This window comes from Leucoraja erinacea, chromosome 9 (genome assembly GCF_028641065.1).
Source record: "Leucoraja erinacea ecotype New England chromosome 9, Leri_hhj_1, whole genome shotgun sequence".
In the NCBI taxonomy this organism is placed as follows: Eukaryota; Metazoa; Chordata; class Chondrichthyes; order Rajiformes; family Rajidae; genus Leucoraja; species Leucoraja erinaceus.
In genome coordinates, this window is record NC_073385.1 from 49,244,490 (window position 1) to 49,265,619 (window position 21,130).

The following is a 21,130-nucleotide window of genomic DNA, read 5'->3' on the forward strand; positions in this document are numbered from 1 at the left end:
ATGAATCTGATTTGCCAAGTCATACAAAAAAGCAACAAGATACATCTATCTTCTATCTATTAATATATAAAACTCAAATCCATCCGTCCGCCTGCAGTACGGATCCCTTCCTGCCTTTTGATTCGTTGACGGCTGCTCCTTCCTATCAGCTTCCAACACACTTCACAACAAAGTTGCAAGACAGGAACACTCTGAACTTTTCACCTCAATGGGATATCACAGCAAGTGCTTCAACAGAAGGGGGAGGGCCAAATGGTATTGCAATTGGAACTGCTGCAGCAGGCAGGGAGGTGCAATTGGAATGTTTTTTCAATCCACTGCTGAGGGAGGCAGGGGAGTGCTGGAATCTTACATTTGGGAACGGGTTCATTTCCGTTGGAGGAGACGGGTGCATGGTGGATTATTGGGTTGGGGGATCACACCATTTGGGGAGCAGACCCAACGGGTCTGCACTTGGTCTAGTAACACATAAAAATTAAACTTAGACTTAAACAGTCACCACGACGGCATGTGAGAATCCCTAGGGCACACAGCATAAGCGGAGACCCACAACCACCATCAGTTCAAAATCTGGGCCACACACACGCTCCTTCACCGTGATGTGACCAGAGTTGTACCGACCGCTGCAACTCTCTCTGCAGTCCCTGTCCACCCGAACAGTCAGAGAGCCGCCCACACTCGCACTAGACTCTGGGATGTCCTCAAGCAGTGATCACCAAGGTCACTGCACTCACGGCACTCCCTCCGACTCCTCACCAGTGCAGGCAGCACGTCCATCTTGTTTTCTCGGCAACCACTGTGATGGAAGGCAAATGACAAATACCTTCTTTCCTCCTTTTCTCCCACGGTCGGGTCAATTGAAGCTCCCGTGATTGGGGCGATCAAAGCTCCCGTGATTGGGGCAGTCAAATCTCCTGCGTTTGGAGCTCCCGCAGTCGATCCCTACCAAGGGATCGCCATCTCCGCGATGTTAAAGCCGCAGTGTAGATGGAGATACGATGAAAAAGTTGCATCTCCGTCGAGTAAAGAGATTAAAAAAAAGTTTCCCCAAACACCCCCCCACCCCCCACCCTCACATAATACAAAAACTAAAGATACACTAAAAATATACAAGTAACACAGTAATAAAAGAAGAAAAAGACGAGACAGACTGATGGCACAGCAACCATATACAGTGCCAGCGCTGGACCAAGTTTTTTACTACAAATTACTACTGAAGCCAATTACCTACAAATCTGTATGTCTTTGGTGTGCGGGAGAAAATGGGAGCACCTGGAGAAAACCCATGCGGTCACAGGGAGAACGTACAAAGACCAGACAGACAACACCTGGTTTTCTGGCGCTGTAAAGCCACCGTGGTACACCGTGTGCCACCGTGTCTCTTGTTTGTGCCACTGTGCCACCTCCTGGTTGCTTTTGGCTGTTTGTTGATCCCTATGTAAACTTTGAGGTTGCTGAGGTTTTGCCTGTCCCCAGTGTGGCAAAAGAATGCAGCTGAACAGGTTGGGTTGAAACGTGCTTTTGAACTGGATGGCGTTGTACAAGCTGATCATCATATTTTATGCAGAAAAACACTTTTGATCATGAATCAAATCAAGCAACGGTGTGCCAGAAATGCTCTGGATGAAAAGAAATGCTGGATGCTGATGGATGGTTCCCTGAGCAGACTGTCAAAGTCAGTTGGCAGAATGCGTTAACACCAGAACTGCCAAGAAGCAAACAAGTCCTCTTGTTTTGCAAATGGTGAGAAAAGTCCTCTCTAGTTTGTCATGCGTGGTTAGAGTACTGGCTACACCTCGCATTGCCATCAGAATGATTGCTCTGGAAATGAGACTGCTGCCCATCTCCTTCTGGAATGCAGATTTGCCGAGGAGGTCAGGCAAGAGATGAAGGGATATTGGTCAAGGATTATCCCAAGGACAGCTGCCGAACACAGGACATCACACTGTATGGGCTGTTCCCACAAACACACATTAAAACAAACATCAGCTATTGCTGGAGAACCATCTACTCAATGAAAGATACTCTTAAATCTACCTGAAATGCATGGTCTTCTGGAGCCTGGTGTTGTCTATGACTTGGAACTGCAAACTAACATGCTCCAATGTCTAGGACTACATAGAAACATAGAAACATAGAAAATAGGTGCAGGAGTAGGCCATTCGGCCCTTCGAGCCTGCACCGCCATTCAATATGATCATGGCTGATCATCCAACTCAGTATCCTGTACCTGCCTTCTCTCCATACCCCCTGATCCCTTTAGCCACAAGGGTCACATATAACTCCATCTTAAATATAGCCAATGAACTGGCCTCAACTACCTTCTGTGGCAGAGAATTCCAGAGATTCATCACTCTCTGTGTGAAAAATGTTTTCCTCATCTCGGTCCTAAAAGATTTCCCCCTTATCCTTAAACTGTGACCCCTTGTTCTGGACTTCCCCAACATCGGGAACAATCTTCCTGCATCTAGCCTGTCCAACCCCTTAAGAATTTTGTAAGTTTCTATAAGATCCTCCCTCAATCTTCTAAATTTTAGCGAGTACAAGCCGAGTCTATCCAGTCTTTCTTCATATGAAAGTCCTGACATCCCAGGAATCAGTCTGGTGAACCTTCTCTGTACTCCCTCTATGGCAAGAATGTCTTTCCTCAGATTAAGAGACCAAAACTGTATGCAATACTCCAGGTGTGGTCTCACCAAGACCCTGTACAACTACAGTAGAACCTCCCTGCTCCTATACTCAAATCCTTTTGCTGTGAATGCTAACATACCATTCGCTTTCTTCACTGCCTGCTGCACCTGCATGCCTACCTTCAATGACTGGTGTACCATGACACCCAGGTCTCGTTGCATCGCCCCCTTTCCTAATCGTTTAGAGATACAGCACGGAAACAGGGCCTTCGGCCCACCGAGACCACGTTGACTATTTTACCAAGCCAATTAGCCTACAAACCTGTACGTCTTTGGAGTGTGGGAGGAAGCTGGACCACCCTGGAGAAAACCAACACAGGTCACAGGGAGAACATACAAACCTTGTTGAAGCTGGTACTATTGCAAGCTTTAAGAAACATGTATTCAGGCACATGGATAGGGTAGACTTAGGGGGATACAGGCCAAATGCAGGCAGATGGGACTAGTGTAGATGGGACATGCTGGTGAGTGTGGGCTAGTTGGGCCAAAGGGCCGGTTTCCACTCTGTATGACTCAATGACTCTAAGCTGGATGTGGTCATTGTAAATGGTCAATGGAGAATGACCACGGTTTAAGCCACTTCTGTCATTCAACACCAAGTGTCAGGAGTCTGTGATGAAACCCCATGCATTGCTTGTTCAAGAGTTGTAGATAGATAACTGATGCATGTTAAATAGCTGAAATATCTTGCTTTGAAAACATCAACTTGAGTGGTTTGTTTAAACGACATTTCAAATTTTTATGAAGAAACATTTTTGAAATTAAAATGGCTTGTTTAACTCTGTAATTTACAATTCCCACGTGAGAATCCTGCGGAAGAGGTGCGTTGGAAAATGTTGATGTGGCATTCAGCCACATAGGGAGAGTTGCATGCCACATGGAATAACCATAGATCATTTAGGTGCCCACCAAGGTCTCCATTTTCAAGATTGCTTCAGTTCTTCTTTGAAAATGGATTGCATCAAAGTCACAGTGCTTTCAGATTCAATTTCTAAGCCTCATCCCAGCCCCCCAGTGAATCCTACTATCAATCTTTTTAGTTTAGTTTAGTTTAGAGATACAGCATGGAAACAGGGCCTTCAGCCCACCGAGACCACGTTGACTATTTCACCAAGCCAATTAGCCTACAAACTTGCACGTCTTTGGAGTGTGGGGGGGAAACTGGGCCACCTGGAGAAAACCAACACAGGTCACAGGGAGAACATACAAACTCCGTGCAGACAGCACCCTTAATCAGGATCGAACCCAGGTCTCTGGCGCTGTAAAGCAGCAAATCTAACGCTACGCGACCATGCCACCCACCAGCAAAAACATGCCTTCTTTCCACCTTGTATAATTCCCTGGTACCCAGAGATGTCAGAGTACTACCGACTGCATCGTGTGCCTGACCCTCTCCAACAGATTGCATTTATTAATGCAACAGGCTGTCACCAGTCAGACCTCTTGACCATTAAAACCCAGCTCACAATTCCAATTAGTGGATGAACAATCCATCACCCAGTGACAGAAGAAGTTGACAGGAAAAGATAGATAGGATGTCACTGCAAACACTTGGCATTCGCAAGCCAGTTCTGCCTGTGGCAAGTTTTCTGACCTCCTACGCAAAACCCAATTGTTTTAGACTTTAGTTTTAAGATACAGTACGGAAACAGGCCCTTTGGCCCACCGAGTCCATGCCGACCTGCAATCCCTGCACACTAACACTTTCCCACACATGCCTGGGACAATGTACAACTTTACCAAGCCAATTGACCAACAAACCTGTGCGACTTTGGGGTGTGGGAGGAAACAGGAGCTCCCGGAGAAAACCCACGTGGTCACAGGGAGAATGTACAAACTCCACCTATACTGCACCCGTAGTCAGGATCCTGACCATACGTGCTGCCTGCACAGAGGCTGTATGTTCCAAAGACGTGCAGGTTTTTAGGTTAATTGGGTTTTGAAAAAGTGCCCCGGTCTTAGTGAACAGGAGGTTCGTTGGTCGGCGTGGACCCACTGGGCCATGGAGCCCATTTTCACACTGTATCTCTAACCTAAATAGGATGAAGCGCCCCTCGGGAATAGGTTGAGGTTGAATGGGAGATGGGAGTCAGCATGGAAATGATGGGCCAAATGTATTCCTTCTGTGTCATGGTAAGTTTATGCGCGTTTCAAAGCATGTAGTTAGGTCTGGTGGCTTCTATTGTCCTTTCTCTTCTCCCCATCAACACAATGGTAGACAGAGAATTCCTTTGGGAGAAACTATTACACCATTATAGCTGGTGCTGAGGGAAGAAGGCCATCCTGCAGCAAACACACAAAGGCTCCTGAAAACTTGGGAGACACCAGGCAACCAAAGGTGTGGATGGATGTCCTACTCATCCAGGATAGACATGTTGAATTTGAGTTTTATTGTTTTTATTGAAATCTCAGCTTATGAAATATAAATGCAACAGACACAAACAATTCCACTGTGGGGCTCTGTGGGTGTACAGCGCACATGAAATGGTAATAAGAGCTCAGTGCTTTACATCTTGGCGTTCATGCTGTCGAACTGCTTTTATTATGCTGCTGATGATTTGAGATATGGATTTGGAAGAGAGTATCTCATGAGTATACTATTGCAGATTTTTTCTCATGATACGTCACCATTTCGCATCCTCAAATTATCATGACTCAAATGCAAACAATCCCCATTACGCTGTCCAGCAAACTGAACCATCTTACCACGACTAGAGAGCTGTCATGAACTACTATTTACCTCATTGAAGACCCTCAACTATCTTTGATCGAACTTTACTTGCTTTATCTTGCAGAAGGCGTTATTCACATTGTTCCCTTTATCATGCCTCTGTACATTGTGAACGGCTCGATTCTAATTGTGTATTGTCTTTCCGCTGACTGGTTAGCACATAACAAAAGCTTTTCAATGTACCTCGGTACATGTGACATTAAAATAAACAAAACAAATCTCACACACACGCACGCACACATACACGCATACACGCATACACACACACGCGCGCACACACACACGACGCGCACACACATACACACACACATGCATGCGTGCACACACACATGCATACACAGATGTGCGCACACACACACGCGCGCACACACACGCGCGCACACACACACGTGCGCACACACATATGGCACATGCATGCGCGTACACACACACACACGGCACATGTTTTGTTGGAAAGTAAACTGATCAACTGGGTTTACAAGCAGCAATACCATGAAAGCGAGCACCATTTTAATTCCAGAGAAATAAGCAGTGATCTTTGCGGCAGATGAGACATTTTGCAAGGACAGAATCTGCGGACAAGGTGCTGCTCAAGGTAGGATTGTGGCTTTTCCAGGCAGTACATTCATACATGTGCTGCAATCGTGCCTTCTCCTTGTAACAAAGCTTTCACTGAGCTGTCCCAATGCCACCTGTAGCTTGGTACCTATTTGTCAGAAGAAGTCTCTCGACCTGAAAAGTCACCTATTCCTTTTTTCTAGTGAGGCTGCCTGACTTGCTGAGTTACTCTAGCTTTTTGCATCTAACTTTGGTTTAATCCAGCATGGGCAGTTCCTTCCTACACAAGCGGTTTGAGAAGGTGTTTATAGCCACGATACAATTGTTTCTTGACCAACCATCTGTGCAGGGCTTGTACTCCTGTTGCTCACTTAGTCAGAGGTTGGATGGGCAGCAAGGACATGTTGAATAGATCCACTCAAAGAAGCAAGGGACCAAAACACATCGGAGCAGAATGAAGCAATTCAGCCCATCAAGCCTGCTCTGCCATTCGATCGTGGCTGATCTATCGTTCCCTCAGCTTTAAAAATACCCAATTACTTGGCCTGAACTTCCAATGCAACGTTAATGATAAACCTCCAATTGCTACCAGAATTATTTATGGATTACAGACCAGAAGAATTACAATGACGATTGCAATGCAATCTGCAATGACGATAAAAAATTAAACGCCAATCATGCTGAACTACCTCATTGACTTTTGTATTGGAAATCAGATTTTTTTTACGTGGCGGTGAAAAGGTGAATTCACTGCAATACAATTTATCAGCTGAAAGAACTGAACATAAGTTAAGAACAGCTCCAAAGGAAGTAAGCTTTGATGGTTACTTAATTTAAATGTCAATTGCTTCTTTGTGCATGGATAAAATATAGGCACATTATTTGCATAAAAACTTTAATTTTACTTCGGAGTCACGTGAGTGACTTCGTGAAGAACCCGCTTACAACGCATGCGTGTCATTTATGCTAACGCATTGCAACTCGTCATTGTCGGGAGGAAGGACGTTCCTCCCAAACGGCGGGGTTTTCGAACCTGCAACAGTAAGGTAAGTGAACATCGTTTCTTTACTTACCTTTTTTCTACAGAAGGCTGTTGGAAGCTGGCGGGGGAGAAGTCTGCAAGCGCCGACAAGGACAGCAGGCTGCCAGCAACGGCCGGTGGCACGACAGTCCCCCTTAGCGGGAGTTCGTGCGACTTCAGCTCCGGGAAGAAAATACCGACAAGGGAGCACTCCGGAGCCGACACAGCCCCAAAGACCGACGCTACATGGGCCTGGGGCTGTGCAACAGGTAAGACAATTCCTTACCTTTTCTTATTCTTTCCAGGAAGGCTGACGAGCTGCCGCTGTACAGCAGCAGTCAGCCAGCAACGGAAGTCGGCACCACTGTCTCCCATAACGGGAGCGAGTGCCAACTTCACCCCATACGGGGTGGAGGGAAAAACAGAGCCAACAACCCACAAAACAGTGGGTTGTATTAGGGCTCTGGCACTTTTTAAAATTAGCGGAGAAGGACCAGCCCCGTAAACACCGGGGTCGGTCCGAGCGGCTCGAACCCGACACGGAGGGAACGACGTTCACCAGGGGAAAAAATTAAAAAGTCGGGAACAGCAGGTAAGAGACTCTGCGTTTCCTTCCACTTACCCTTTAGGTGCAGACATGGACCGGGTCCATGTAAGCTGCAGAAAGACCGCGGAGTGCAGGCAGCCGGCAGGAGAACAGCAACGGCAGCCAGCAGCGGCAGGAGCAGCGGCAGCGGCAGGTGCAGCAGCGGCAGCCGACAACGGCAGGAGCAGCAAAGGCACTTCGATTCCCGGAGGGGAAAACACCTGTGCCCGACTTCGCTCCTGCAACAGGGGGCAAATTCATTTCTGGGGCAGTATGCCAGTTTCGCTTTGGAAGCGAGTCTGGCTTGAAGCAGCGCTAACGGCCAGCGCCGAGGCCAAGGACATTGCAGTGCAGTTGACTGGCTGCAACCGACCGCGAGGGACCAGTAATGTGAGTACCGGGGTCGGTCCCAGCGGGTTTTTTAGTTACAGATATCGCTTCTTGGGCCTTTTGACTAAGATCAACTATAGTAGCTGTTATTATCAGTTTTAATATCTTACATGTCCCTTATCTAAGGACCATATAAGTAGGAGTGCCCAGAATTGAGGGCATTAGAGTGGAGTTGACCGGCTGCATCGACCGCAAGGGACCAGTACCATCAGTATGGTGGTCGGTCCCAGGGGTCTGAGATAAAGGAGCAGCCAGGAGCGCTGAGAGCGTTGGAGCCGGGTTAAAGAAATGGAATAGATGGAATCAGCTGTGCCAGATGTCCTCCACACCGGCCATATCCACTCCACGGAAGGAAGGACAAAGCTGGAGAAGGAGGACCGTGGAACAGCGGGCAGCCAGCAGCAGCCAGCGGCACTTGGATCAACCGTAGTGGGATCAGCTGTGCCCGATGTCGGCCCCGCACGGGCCAGATCCATGCGGCCGAGCGGTAAGGCTAGACACAAATCAAACAAGGTAGTGGACTCAGAAGGGTCCGACTTTGCATAACCGCCGGCAACCAGCGCCCGAGAGCGCTGGAGCAGGGAGAAGCGGTGTATGGAGCCTTGCTCCAACGTGATAAACCCACAGCAGTACCTCTTTGAGGGCTGCACAATGCTTCTACCCCATCAGAGGGGAGCACTGTGGGTCAGTTCTGGGCTGACCTGCAAGAGGGGTCCGCAGAACAAAAGACAAGTGGGCAGGAGGTAAGCCCCACATGGGTACCCCGTGCGGGACCCTAGAGATCTCTAACTCTAAAAAAGAGTAGGCAGGACCCTGATGGGCCAGAGCCTGGTAATACAGCATCCCATGATCCTAACACAGCAGGGACTCTGCTGGACATGGTGGCTGATTACTTTAACCAAGTCAAACATGGGTAGACTTGGATCCAGGATGGCAATAGTATTACTATATGTCTGGCCACAAACGCCAACAAGAAATATTTACAGAGACTGGCCAGACATCTGCCACCTGGCAACGGTGAGGCATTACAGGTGCCCAGTGTAAACCAATGCATTTGGCAGCATATGGGGACGAACATCAGGAACCAGGACCTCAAGATCCAGAGAACCTTAAAGGAATTGACGGAAGGCATCATAGCATACACCCGCACCCTGGACTAAACGTAGGTAACCAAAGACCATCAAGACGCACTAGCTCTGTTTAGTAATATGCAATATGACCGGAACTACATGTGGAAGGCTGCCATTCAGCCAGCACTGGGACCCTAAAATGCTACCATTTGCAAACAAAGAACTGTGGGTGGACGAAGCAAGACACTGGGGCTCATCAAGGCCAGCGCAAGGGCCTATTTTGGAGCACGATACCAGCCACAGGCAAGGCCATAAAAAATGGGGCTCATACCAGTGGTAGTGCCAGAAATCAATATAACCCGCAGGATCCTTTTTTAGGGTATGGCCAGGGCGGCCACCCGGGAAGATGCGGGAAGCCTCAACCTCCCACACAACCCCGAACAAGAGATATCAAACCAGAACCTCCTTTTCAAAAAACCAAGGAAATAACACAACCACCGGTAACCATGGAGATAGGTGGGTGTGGTTTTCTTCTGTTAAAAAAGGGACCTACGATGGTGGGGGAGGGGAGGTTGCAACACTACGGTTATGTATGGTATATAATCACTACAGATTCATATAATCTCAGCAGTATTCAGGGTTATCTGATAGGATTTACTCATCCCAATAACCACAGTACAACATACACCAGAATGGCATTTTGTACTTACATAAACCAAACAATCTAAAAACCCACATGGTGCTACAAAAATTGTACACAAAAGGTGTGATTGAGCATACTTTTCATGGAACATTAGAATTTGTATCAAACATATTTATTAAAAATAAAATGGAGTGGGGTTGCAGGATTATCATTGATTTTCAACCCTAAACACATTCGTTCAAGATATTCATTTTAAGATGGATACTCTTATTACTGATAAAGACTTGGTGTCAGCTGGGTTTTTCTATATGGCAGGCATTGACTCAAAAGAGGAACTTTGGTAATATAGAGCTTACAAAAGGGGCAATCATCAGCCCCAATATTATTTACTAAAATTCTAAAACCAGCTTGGCATTGTTATGTAAACAAAGCCATAGGGTGATGTATTTCCCCCGTTCGGCCCCATCAATGGGGTACTAGGGAAAATTAAACTACACTCGGCATCTGGAATTCTCAGAGTACCCGACTGGCCTACTAAATCATGGTATTCGGTCATACAGGGGATGGTGTTAGAACCATGTTCCCTAATGAACATAGCCAAAAATTATTAATTTATCCAGTGACTGGAGGCAGTCATCCATGCCATAAGACTATGGATTTATTGATTTGTAGAGTCTAAAAGACCCACTACACGGCATTGGGCTGTCAGACAGAACGATGAATCTCATCTCATCTGTACTAAGACTGTCAACACGGAAGCAGTACCTTGGACACATCAAGAAATGGGGCATATACTGCTTGGACAACAACCTCGACCAAAAGGCGAAGAACATTCTGGCCGTATTGGAATTTTAACAAGCCTCCATTATGATAATCGATGGAGCTACAGTGCCATCAATAGTGCCACAAGTGCACTCTCCAATTACCTATCACAAGGAACGGAGCGGCACGCGGTGGGAACGCACCCCTGGTAAGAAAACCAGGTACTCCGAAATCTGGGACGTGGGTGTCGTTTCTCAACATGCTGAGGAGCTTGTAGCTCATAACAGCATTGTCACTTCAGCAACGGACCAGGAAGATGGTTATGCTCATGGTGTTATTTACCGCACAACGAGTCCAGCCATTAAGCAAACTGAGCCTGGACTCCCTGATCATCTCACCCGAGAAACTGGTGTTTGTCATACAGGATTTAATAAAAGAAAACAGACCAGGTTCATCGGGTCAAGTGTTTGAATTTATGGTATACCCATATGACAAACGACTGTGTATAGCAAGACACATCTAACAATACATAGAATATACTAAGAGCATTCGGGGTCAGAGAATGGCGTTGTTTATCTCTTACAAGAAACCGCATGAAAGGGTCACGACTCAAACTATATCAAGGTGGCTCAAATATGTCCTAAAGATGGCAGGAATAGACACTAATGTTTTTAACTCTCATTCCACCAGGGCTGCAGCAACATCCGCAGCAAAAATTGTACAGGTACCCACAGACCAAATCCTCAGAATCGCAGGATGGTCATCCAAAAAGGGTTTTCCACAGGTTTTATAATAAACCAGTTATTTTTTGGAGCCATCATTGTATTCAGAAAACATTTTACGTTCAACAATATAATTTGGCCGAAAGGTTACAGGGCTATGATTCTCCATGTAAAAAATGTATATATTTTCGTTATAGCACACAACTTTTTGTATAAGTGTGTTTTTAAACTTACTAATTATGCTCTCTCCCAATACCCAAGGCAGTTGTGAAGCATGGACTCGTTCCACGGCATGAGGTCACAGAGCTTTGAAATCTTCACGAAGTCACTCACGTGACTCCGAAGTAAAATAGTAAGATTAAACGAGAACTTACCAGTTTGAAGTTTGATCTGTATTTTATGAGGAGTTACGATGAGGGATTACGTGCCCTCCGCTCCCACCCTCTTATGATCATATCACAAACTGGTATATCTTTGATAATCTTACTATGTTAGATCATTATAGGTTCCTGTGACCTCACACCGCTGCTTTGAAGAATGACACGCATGCGTTGTAAGCGGGTTCTTCACGTAATCCCTCATCGTAACTCCTCATAAAATACAGATCAAACTTCAAACTGGTAAGTTCTCGTTTAATCTTACTAATATACATTGCAACAGCTCTCCTTATGTTTTGGCTATGGGAATAGTCAAAGTGTGGGCATACAAGGAAAGGGTTGTTTTTTCTGAGGGACTGTTATGATTTTATAAATGTCCTGACCTGCAATAATAATGATTTCTGGGATTTTCCCAATGAAAGAAAACAGGAAGTCCCTCTCATTTCTTGAATCTGCAATCCTAACCGACCGCTTCAGAATCCACTGAGTTTTGGTTGACTTTCTTCAAGACCATTGCAATGATTTAAAGTAGCTGAAATTATACCAAAACCCAGTGAAGTTCAGACACTGAGATTATTATTTTTTTTGTTGCATTTGTTTAATTACTAGTGCCTTGCTTCCGCCACATAGAGATAAATCCCATATGTTGGAATTCGGATAAGAAAACTCCCTATTTGTCTCTTCTCAGATGGGCCGGCACAGTGGCGCAGTGGTAGAGTTGATGTCTTATAGTCCCAATGATCCTGATTTGATCCTAACTACAGGTGCTGCCTGCACCGAGTTTGTACATTCTCTTGCTGTGCTGTTGAGTTCATCCGGGTGCTCCGGTTTCCACCCACATTCCCAAAACGGGTTTGTAGGTGAATTTGGCTGTGTAAATTCCCTCTAATGTGTAGGGAGTGGATGAGAAAGTGAGACACCATAGATCTACTATGGATGGGTGATTGGTGGTCAGCATGGACTCAGTGGGTCGAAGGCCCTGTATCCATGCTGTATCTCCAAAACTAAAAGAAAAACATTAAGAGGTGGAGATTTGAGCTCCTCTCTTTTAGACCTCAATAGATATCTAACTCTAGTGAATATTAAATCTTCCTGTACACCAACCATACAAGATTGCAACAACCATGCATTTAAACTTTCTGACAAGTGCTGAATGTGTTCAGATTTTACCTTGCTGGGTAAAATGGAATTGTAAAACACCAAGTGATCCTTGGCTGTTCTCCTAAGTACTGCAAATTCACAGCAGTTCCTCATTTGCCATTCACTGAAAGAATCAATAGGGCTGCAACAAACCAGGAAATTAGCCTAAAGGGCCTGTCCCACGAGCATGCGACCTGCATGCGGCAAGCGCGACCAAACCGGAAGTGGGGGCCGCGCGGAGGTCGAGTGATCCCCGTACAGGGCCGGCCCCACCAGCATGCGCCTGCATGCGGCTAGCGCGACCAAACCTGAAGCGGGGGTCGTGCGGAGGTCGAGTGAGTGACGTGAAGTTCGAGCGAAGTCCGCGGGAAGTTCGCACGTGACGTAAGGCGTCAAGACGTGCATACGGCGTCGAGACGCTGCGCACGCCCGTCGAGGCGGTGCGTACGGTGTCGAGGCAGTTGTGGGCCGGTAGGCCGTTGCTGCGCGTAATTTTTTAACACGGTCAGTTTTTCGGAGCCGCATGGAGTCCATGCTGGTGGGACAGGCCCTTTAATTATTTCTCTCCCCACCTTCGCTGTTACTTCCCACTCAACTGACTCCCATTTCAATTGGCAGGGCATCAGGCTTCCATCCAAATGTTTCACACATCAGTCCCCAGAAGATAAATTTTTGAGAGCTTAAGAGACATGAGTTGATACCTCATCTCCTTTAAATGTAAAGATTATATTTAATCAGTAATAAGCAAAAAATCAGTCGTATTTTAATTAGACCAGCATGTTCCTTCGTTTAAGAGGGAACTGCAGATGCTGGAGAATCGAAGGTTAATGAAGCATGTTCCTTCATTAGACACAAAGAGCGAGAGCAACTCAGCGGGTCAGGCAGCATTTCTGGAGAACAGGAACAGGTGATATTTCGGGTCGGAACCCTGCTTCAGCCTGAAGACTTCTGTTCCTTTTCTCCGGAGATGCTGCTTGACCTGTTGAGTTGCTTCAGCAATTTGTATCTATCTTCGGTATAAACCAACATCAGCAGATACTTCCTACACATGTTCAAATCATTGCCTTCCACCACCTTATATCATCATTATCTGTTGACTATCTATAAGGTAAAGATGATGCACTGTATAAATTTAACTCTAAAGACATCAAAAAGACTCGCTTTCGTTGAAAACGAAGCTTTGGTGTAATTCAACAGGCCATGCAGCATCTGTGGAGGGAATTCCTTGTGTCTCCTTCTTGCTTTTCTGTTCATGCCGTTCATGATCTGTAGTTGTACACTGTGTTTGCTAACTAATTAAATACTTTGTAATTATCCAGCATTTTACTTTTGGGTTTCATGTTCAGCAATGGCTCTTCCCAATGCCATAGGAGGTAGTTGATGCAGGGACTATTGCAACATTTAAGAAGCAATTAGACAGGTACATGGATAGAACAGATTTAAGCGATATGGTCCAAATGCATGGAGGTGGGGCTAGTGTAGCTGGGACATGTTAGCCGGTATGGGCAAGATGGGCTGAAGGGCCTGTTTCCATGTTGTATGACTCTATTGGGGAGATAGGGATTCATGTCATTAGGGATTAAAATAAAGAAACAAAATACAACATTTCACCAACAAGTTGGCAAATGACTGAAAGATGTAGGTTTAGTCCAAGATAAGATATATGTATTTGTCACATGTGCCAGTTGGCACAGTGAAATGTGATCACCATACAGCCATACAATAAAATAAAGAACACAACACACGATAGAATTCAACATAAAACATCCACACACAGCAGAATCAAAAGTTTCCCACTTTCTCCTTTTTCCTTCTACCAGCAGTGGAACAAAACAAGGGGAGGAATGTAGAACTAGGGAAAGGAACCATTAGCAAAAACATATGATTTCTTGAGTGATAAAAAGACATGGCAAACTTTTTAGCACACATTGATGAGGATGCATCTTCTCCCAAACACTTGCAGTCTTAGTCGAGCCATAGGTGTGAAATATGAACTTAATGCCAATGAGCAAACAAGACACTTGTATCTCCGGATATTTCTCAGGTGTAACTCCAGACATGAAGAACTTGCTGAACACAAAGTGCTCGAGTAACCCAGCGGGTCAAGTAGCGTCTATGGAGAACATGGATAGGTGATGTTTTGGGTCGGGACTCTTCTTCAGAGAGTCCCAGCATGAAACGTCACCTATCCATGTTCTCCAGAGCTGCTTTCTGACACGCTAAGTTACTCTAGTCCTCTGTGTGTAAACAAGTACCTGCAGTTACATGTTTCCACATGGAGAACTCGCTCACTGTTTAACCAACAGGAAAGGGTTGTGATTCTTTGTGTTCTTACCTGACCAATGGCCGGAGCTGGTGCCAGATCTATCTGTGCAAGTTTCACTGACTGGTTTGAAGACAGTCTCCCAACCCCCAGTGGAATAACGCCAGTTCTGTGACTCCAGGATAAGAGTGCGTTCCGTACCGTAAGCAATCATAAAGCAGTAAACAACATGGTGGAGCTGACAGCCATAGCCACAACCTTTGTTGATGTTACACACCAGCTTCTTGGCTTTGCTGCAGTCCTTGGGGTTCTGGGGACAGAAGAAGAAAAGTAGCAATTTAACAGCTAGAATTCTGAATTAAACAAAACCAGCAGTGCAGCTGAAGCTAGACATAAAAAGCTGGAGAAACTCAACGGGTCAGGCAGCATCTCTGGAGAAAATGGATTGGTGACATTTTGGGTCAGGACCCTTCTTCAGACTGAAGAAAGTCTTTAGGTCTGAAGAACGGTTCTGACCCAAAACATCAGAGTTACTCCAGCAATTAATCTTTATCTTTGGTATAAACCAGTATCTGCAGTTCCCTTTTCATAATACAAGCAGTGTCCTTTTTATAATACAAGCAGTGCAGCTATCTGCCTTAACATCTGTGAGTTCCCTGCACTTACATTTCTGTCACTTCGAAAATCATGCCACGCATTTCAAAAGAACATTAGAGGATCTAAAGTTGGAAGATTGATATATTTGGGGATGCAAAATCAAAGTTTGATTTTTTAGATGCTCCATTAAACCTAAGCACACAGGACATACAAGGAGCAGGCTGGATAGCCCTTTGTGGCTGCACCACCACATGGACATGTATAGGATGGGGCAAGCAGGGGTAGATAAGCTCCCAACAACCATTAAACATATCAAACAGATATGTGCAACTGTATACAATCTATATGTTTAACATAATTCTCCAAAGACAGTCACTTTTCAGCGAGAGAAGGGGTCTGAATGTGGGTCCCGACCCGAAACATCACCTATCCATGTCCTCCTGAAATAGACAAAAAGTGGTGGAGTAACTCAAAAGGTCAGCAGCATCTCTGGAGAAAAAAGAAAAAGGATCTAGTGAGACGTTGCCTGACCCGCTGAGATACTCCAGCACTTTGTAGCATTTTAGCCTCTGCTGATGATGTAAACTAGATAGCGGCTGATTCTTCTCTCCATCAAAGTCAGTGGATTGTAACAAATGACCACCACATTTTCAATTCAAATTACCAGTGGATCCAAGGTCATCTCCAGTGGAATGTAAACATCCCTATTGTTTAAAAGTAGCAAATCTCTCTCCCTTTTGTCTAAAGTTGAGTAGTGTTGTGTGCTCTCCACGTGTCAGTTGAAAATAACGCTAGATGCCGAGTCTGCAAAGCACAGAATGAATTATGTTTGTTGCCATTAGGTTAATTATCCTCCAATTACCTCTCAAGGGCCTGTCCCACTTGGCAATTTTTTCGGCGACTGCCGGCTTCATTGACTGACGTACCAGGTCAACGAAAATTTTGCGGCGTGATGCGGAGTGGCGCGGCGTGATGCGGAGTGGCGCGGATGACATATTGACGAGCGGTGTTTTTTCAAGCGTTGCAACATTTTTTTGTCGCCGCTGGATTTTGAAATGTTCAAAATCTTTTGGCGACACTGATATGACGCCGGCAGTTGCCGAAAAAATAGCCAAGTGGGACAGGCCCTTTACTCTGCACTGGCCTTGACTCCTCACATAAACCAACAATAGCCACTCAGTCATTTATAAATGGCCTTTTAAATAACTACTCCAAATACAACACAATCTTTTCATTTCACTTTCCACTTGTCCTTCACTTGTCAAAATTCATCCACAGAGCATCAATGACATTACACATCAGTGTCTCCTCATACATCATCGTGAACAACAGTACTGATCTGCCTTCCGTGTTGGTTAGCTTAGACTTCAAAGGCTGGGGATATCCATGCTGGGAAATGCAGTACTCACTCGAGTATGTGCACAGTCAAACACTGACAATCCTAAATCACTCCACAATCAACCACAGAAGGCCAAGTTGGTCTCAGCATATAAATGTACCAAGATATGCATTACATTGGTAGATATTTTTGAATTATTTATTTAAAAAGCAGACTTTATACATCATCCAAATTACTTAGATCACACTCCATTGATTCAGTCTGGTTTAAATACAGTGGGCCAGATGGATGACACAGTGGTGCAGTGGAAGAGTTGTTGCCTTACAGCGCCAGAGACTCAGGTTCAATCCTGACTACTGGTATCTGTACGGATTTTGTACGTTCTCCCTGTTACTGCGTGAATTTTTTCCGAGTGCTCCAGTTTCCTTCCACATCTAAAAAGCTTTTGTTGCATGCTTGCCAGTCAGCGTGAGGACCATACATGATTACAATCGAGTCATCCACAGTGTACAGATAAATGATAAAGGGAATAAGGTTCAGTGCGATAAAGTCCAGTAAAGTCCAATTAAATGTAGCCCGAGGGTCTCCAATGAGGTAGATAGTAGCTCAGGACTGCTTTCTAGTTGTTGATAGGATGGTTCAGTTGCCTATAACAACTAGGTAAGAAACTGTCCCCAAATCTGGAGGTGTGTTTTTTGTAGCCCAGCTATATATCTTGAATAAATACTCATCGTTTTCCCCACCAACTGTTTTTTTCCCTGCCACGTAGAATCCAATTTGATTTCAGAAACACAAACAAATATTGAGGCACTCCATGGTTAATCTGTATCCACTGCCAGTTTCATCTATAGGTGTCTGAGATGAGGAGCAGAATTTCATAGAAACATAGAAAATAGGTGCAGGAGTAGGCCATTCAGCCCTTTGAGCCCACACCGCCATTCAATATGATCATGGCTGATCATCCAACTCAGTATCCTGAGTTGGATGATAACAGAACACATATAGTTCCACAGCTCATAGGTATTTGATGTTGCACAATGACGGGACATAAAATGGAGCCTTCTCTCCATATCCCCTGATCCCTTTAGCCTCAAGGGCCACATCTAACTCCCTCTTAAATATAGCCAATGAACTGGCCTCAACTACCTTCTGTGGCAGAGAATTCCAGAGATTCACCACTCTCTGTGTGAAAAATGGTTTTCTCATCTCGGTCCTAAAAGATTTCCCCCTTATCCTTAAACTGTGACCCCTTGTTCTGACATCGGGAACAATCTTCCTGCATCTAGCCTGTCCAACCCCTTAAGAATTTTGTAAGTTTCTATAAGATCCCCCCTCAATCTTCTAAATTCTAGCGAGTACAAGCCGAGTCTATCCAGTCTTTCTTCATATGAAAGTCCTGACATCCCAGGAATCAGTCTGGTGAACCTTCTCTGTACTCCCTCTGTGGCAAGAATGTCTTTCCTCAGATTAGGACCAAAACTGTACGTAATACTCCAGGTGTGGTCTCACCAAGACCCTGTACAACTTCCTGTTTATGAACCCACTGCACAACCTCAAAATAATTTTGTAAACCTTCAGTGGCTCTCATTAACTAAATTAAGAAGAATCCTACACAGCAAAACATTGGCTTGATTTCCTTCCAACAGAACACATATACTTCCACAGCTCATAGGTATTTGATGTTGCACAATGACGGGACATAAAATGGAGAAAACCACGAGTCAACCATGTAATTTTACTCCTTCCATGAGTACTATTATATCTTGATGACATGAAGTACATCATCAGATAATGCAATTATAATTTAGAATGCATGTAAAGAGGAAGGATTGTAACTAAACCTTCTTCCACAACCCTTTGACGAGACACAGTGCTCATTATACTGACTCATAAGTTGAATAATAGTTTTGAGCCATCTTTTCGAAGGGGCACAAAATGATGTAGAAGCTCTCAGCACTGTAGCACAATGTATATTCCAGAATACATCTTACTGGTTCTCACTTACAGAGTAAAGGGCATTCCATTAGAGACGTTCGGATGAAAAAAAAGGGTTTTGGCAGACTTGTAAAATGTTCCTTTTTTTTGAGCTTCAGTAATGTTCAGTTGCTGCTTGCAATAAGAAGTCACACTTCAGCAGTGCCATCAATTAAATGGTTTGCCTGCTGGCAAATTAATTGCCTAAGAATTTCCAAAACACGACACTTTATATAATTTTGTGCTGTCCACCTCGAATATCTTGTTTTCATTAATACACAGGAATAAAAAAAACATGGTGAATGGAGTCAGAGTGTTTAATTGAAATACGTACTGAAACGGAATAATGAAATTTGTACTTGCAGGTTAATTGGTTTCTGTACATTATCCCCCGTGTTCAGGATAAAACTGTAGCAGTGGAATGTGGACTTAACATCGGAGCCGATCCCTTGCCTGGGATCGCTCCAACCACAGCCTGCGGACTTACCATCAGGGCTCGAAATCTCGGGAGAGGCTAGTCGGGAGCTCCAATGATGCAGAGGCTCGACCAGCCCCGACACGGGGTCCGATCATCGTCGCGCGGGGGAGCTGACATCCCCCCGATGCAGGAGCTGATCGCCCCGATGTGGAGGGCCCGACCACCGGCTACGGGAGTCAAGATCGTCCCGTCAACGGAGGGCTTGAGGCTCCCGACCACGGGAGAGCAGAGAGGGGAAGAGATTTGAACTTTTTTTGCCTTCCATCACAGGGAGGAATGTGGAGGAGTCATTGTGGTGGATGTTAAAATGCGTTTGTGTGGTCCGTTGCTTTTTATCTGTATGACTGACTTGGCAAATCAAATTCCTCATATGTTGCAAAACAACCCTTGGCTAATAATGTATTATTGTGATTGTGATAAACACAGTACTCAGTAGATAATGTAATAAAACAAACAAAACAAACTGCAGATGCTGGAATCTTGAACAAAACCTCTGGTGAGACTCATCGAGTCAAGCAGCATTTATGGATGGAATGGACAGGTGAAGTTTCGAGTCAAACCCTTCTTCAGAACATGTGTCTGAAGAGGGGTCCTGACCCAAAACATCACCTGTCCATTCCATCAACAAATGTTTGCTGACCTGCTGAGTTCCTCCAGCATTTTTGCACTGCAGAAACCATCACACTAACCCGTACCATAATAATGATGATCTTCTATGGATTGTGTTTTTGATTGCACTGCAGACTTCGGTGTTTGCACTATTATGGTTACCTCGTAGTACAGTTATTCATTTCTTGTATTATTGATTAATATATTTATGTGCATTATTGCATTAACATATCTGGTGAGCTACAGTAAGTAAGAACGTCATTGTTCTTTTAGTTTAGTTTAGAAATGCAGCGTGGAAACAGGCCCCTTGTCCCATTGTGTCCGCACCGACCAATGACCACTGGTACATTAGTTCTATTCTACACTCCAGGGAGAATTTACAGCGCTCAATTAACATACAAACCTGCACGTCTTTGGAATGTGGGAGGAAACTGGAGCACCCGGAGAAAACCCCACGTGATCACAGGGAGAACATACAAACTCCATACAGACACACCCGTAGTCAGGATCGAACCCGGTTCTCTGGCGCTGTAAAGCAGCAGCTCTATCACTGCACCACTGTTCTGTTGTCAGTATATATGACAATTAAACACTCTCGACTTGGGAACAGTTGTGCACAGTGATAATAGCAGGATTTTAAAGGTCTGTACTTGATTTTTTGCTCCACATTTTTTGTTCTGTTGCAGTAAAAATGTTAAATGGTCCATCAGCAGCAGGTACTGAACTAATGGTTCAGCACGACCACAGCCACATTGATACAAATAAGTATGTTCACAGCTCTAGTGCAATCTGGTCATTAATGGTGGGAATGGAGGAAGAGTAAACAACAGAATTCATAATGAGAGGAAATAAATTCCAACTTGGCCATGTTCAACAACATGAATTGGTCATGGGCCTGCAACATAAACCAAACAAAATACATCACTAATAAAATTAAATCAGGATCTCTGCTCTTCAACCTGAAATCTTCAGCGCAGTTTGTGTATTAGACTTTAGAGATACAGCTTGCAAACAGGCCCTTCGTCCCACTGAGTCCGCACCAACCAATGATCACCCTGTACACAAGCACTATCCTACATACTCAGGACAATTTACAATTTACAGAAGCTAATAACCTACAAACAACCAAGCAACCTTGTGGATGCTAAATATTTACGTTCAATTTAGAGACACAGTGCTA

At 44.9% G+C, this 21,130-nt stretch overlaps 1 protein-coding gene and 1 pseudogene across 7 annotated transcripts in view; one reads left to right on the forward strand and one right to left on the reverse strand.

Moving 5' to 3' along the window:
- Nucleotides 1–21,130, reverse strand: part of LOC129700355 (alpha-(1,6)-fucosyltransferase-like) — a 664,773-nt gene that overhangs the window by 56,372 nt on the left and 587,271 nt on the right. For all 7 annotated transcript variants that reach the window (XM_055640772.1, XM_055640767.1, XM_055640769.1 and 4 more), the window contains one exon: nt 15,026–15,263. In XM_055640772.1, the coding sequence (XP_055496747.1) occupies nt 15,026–15,263 (238 nt within the window). The remainder of the gene's footprint in view (nt 1–15,025; nt 15,264–21,130) is intronic.
- On the forward strand, nt 8,020–8,124 carry LOC129700634 (U2 spliceosomal RNA; annotated as a pseudogene).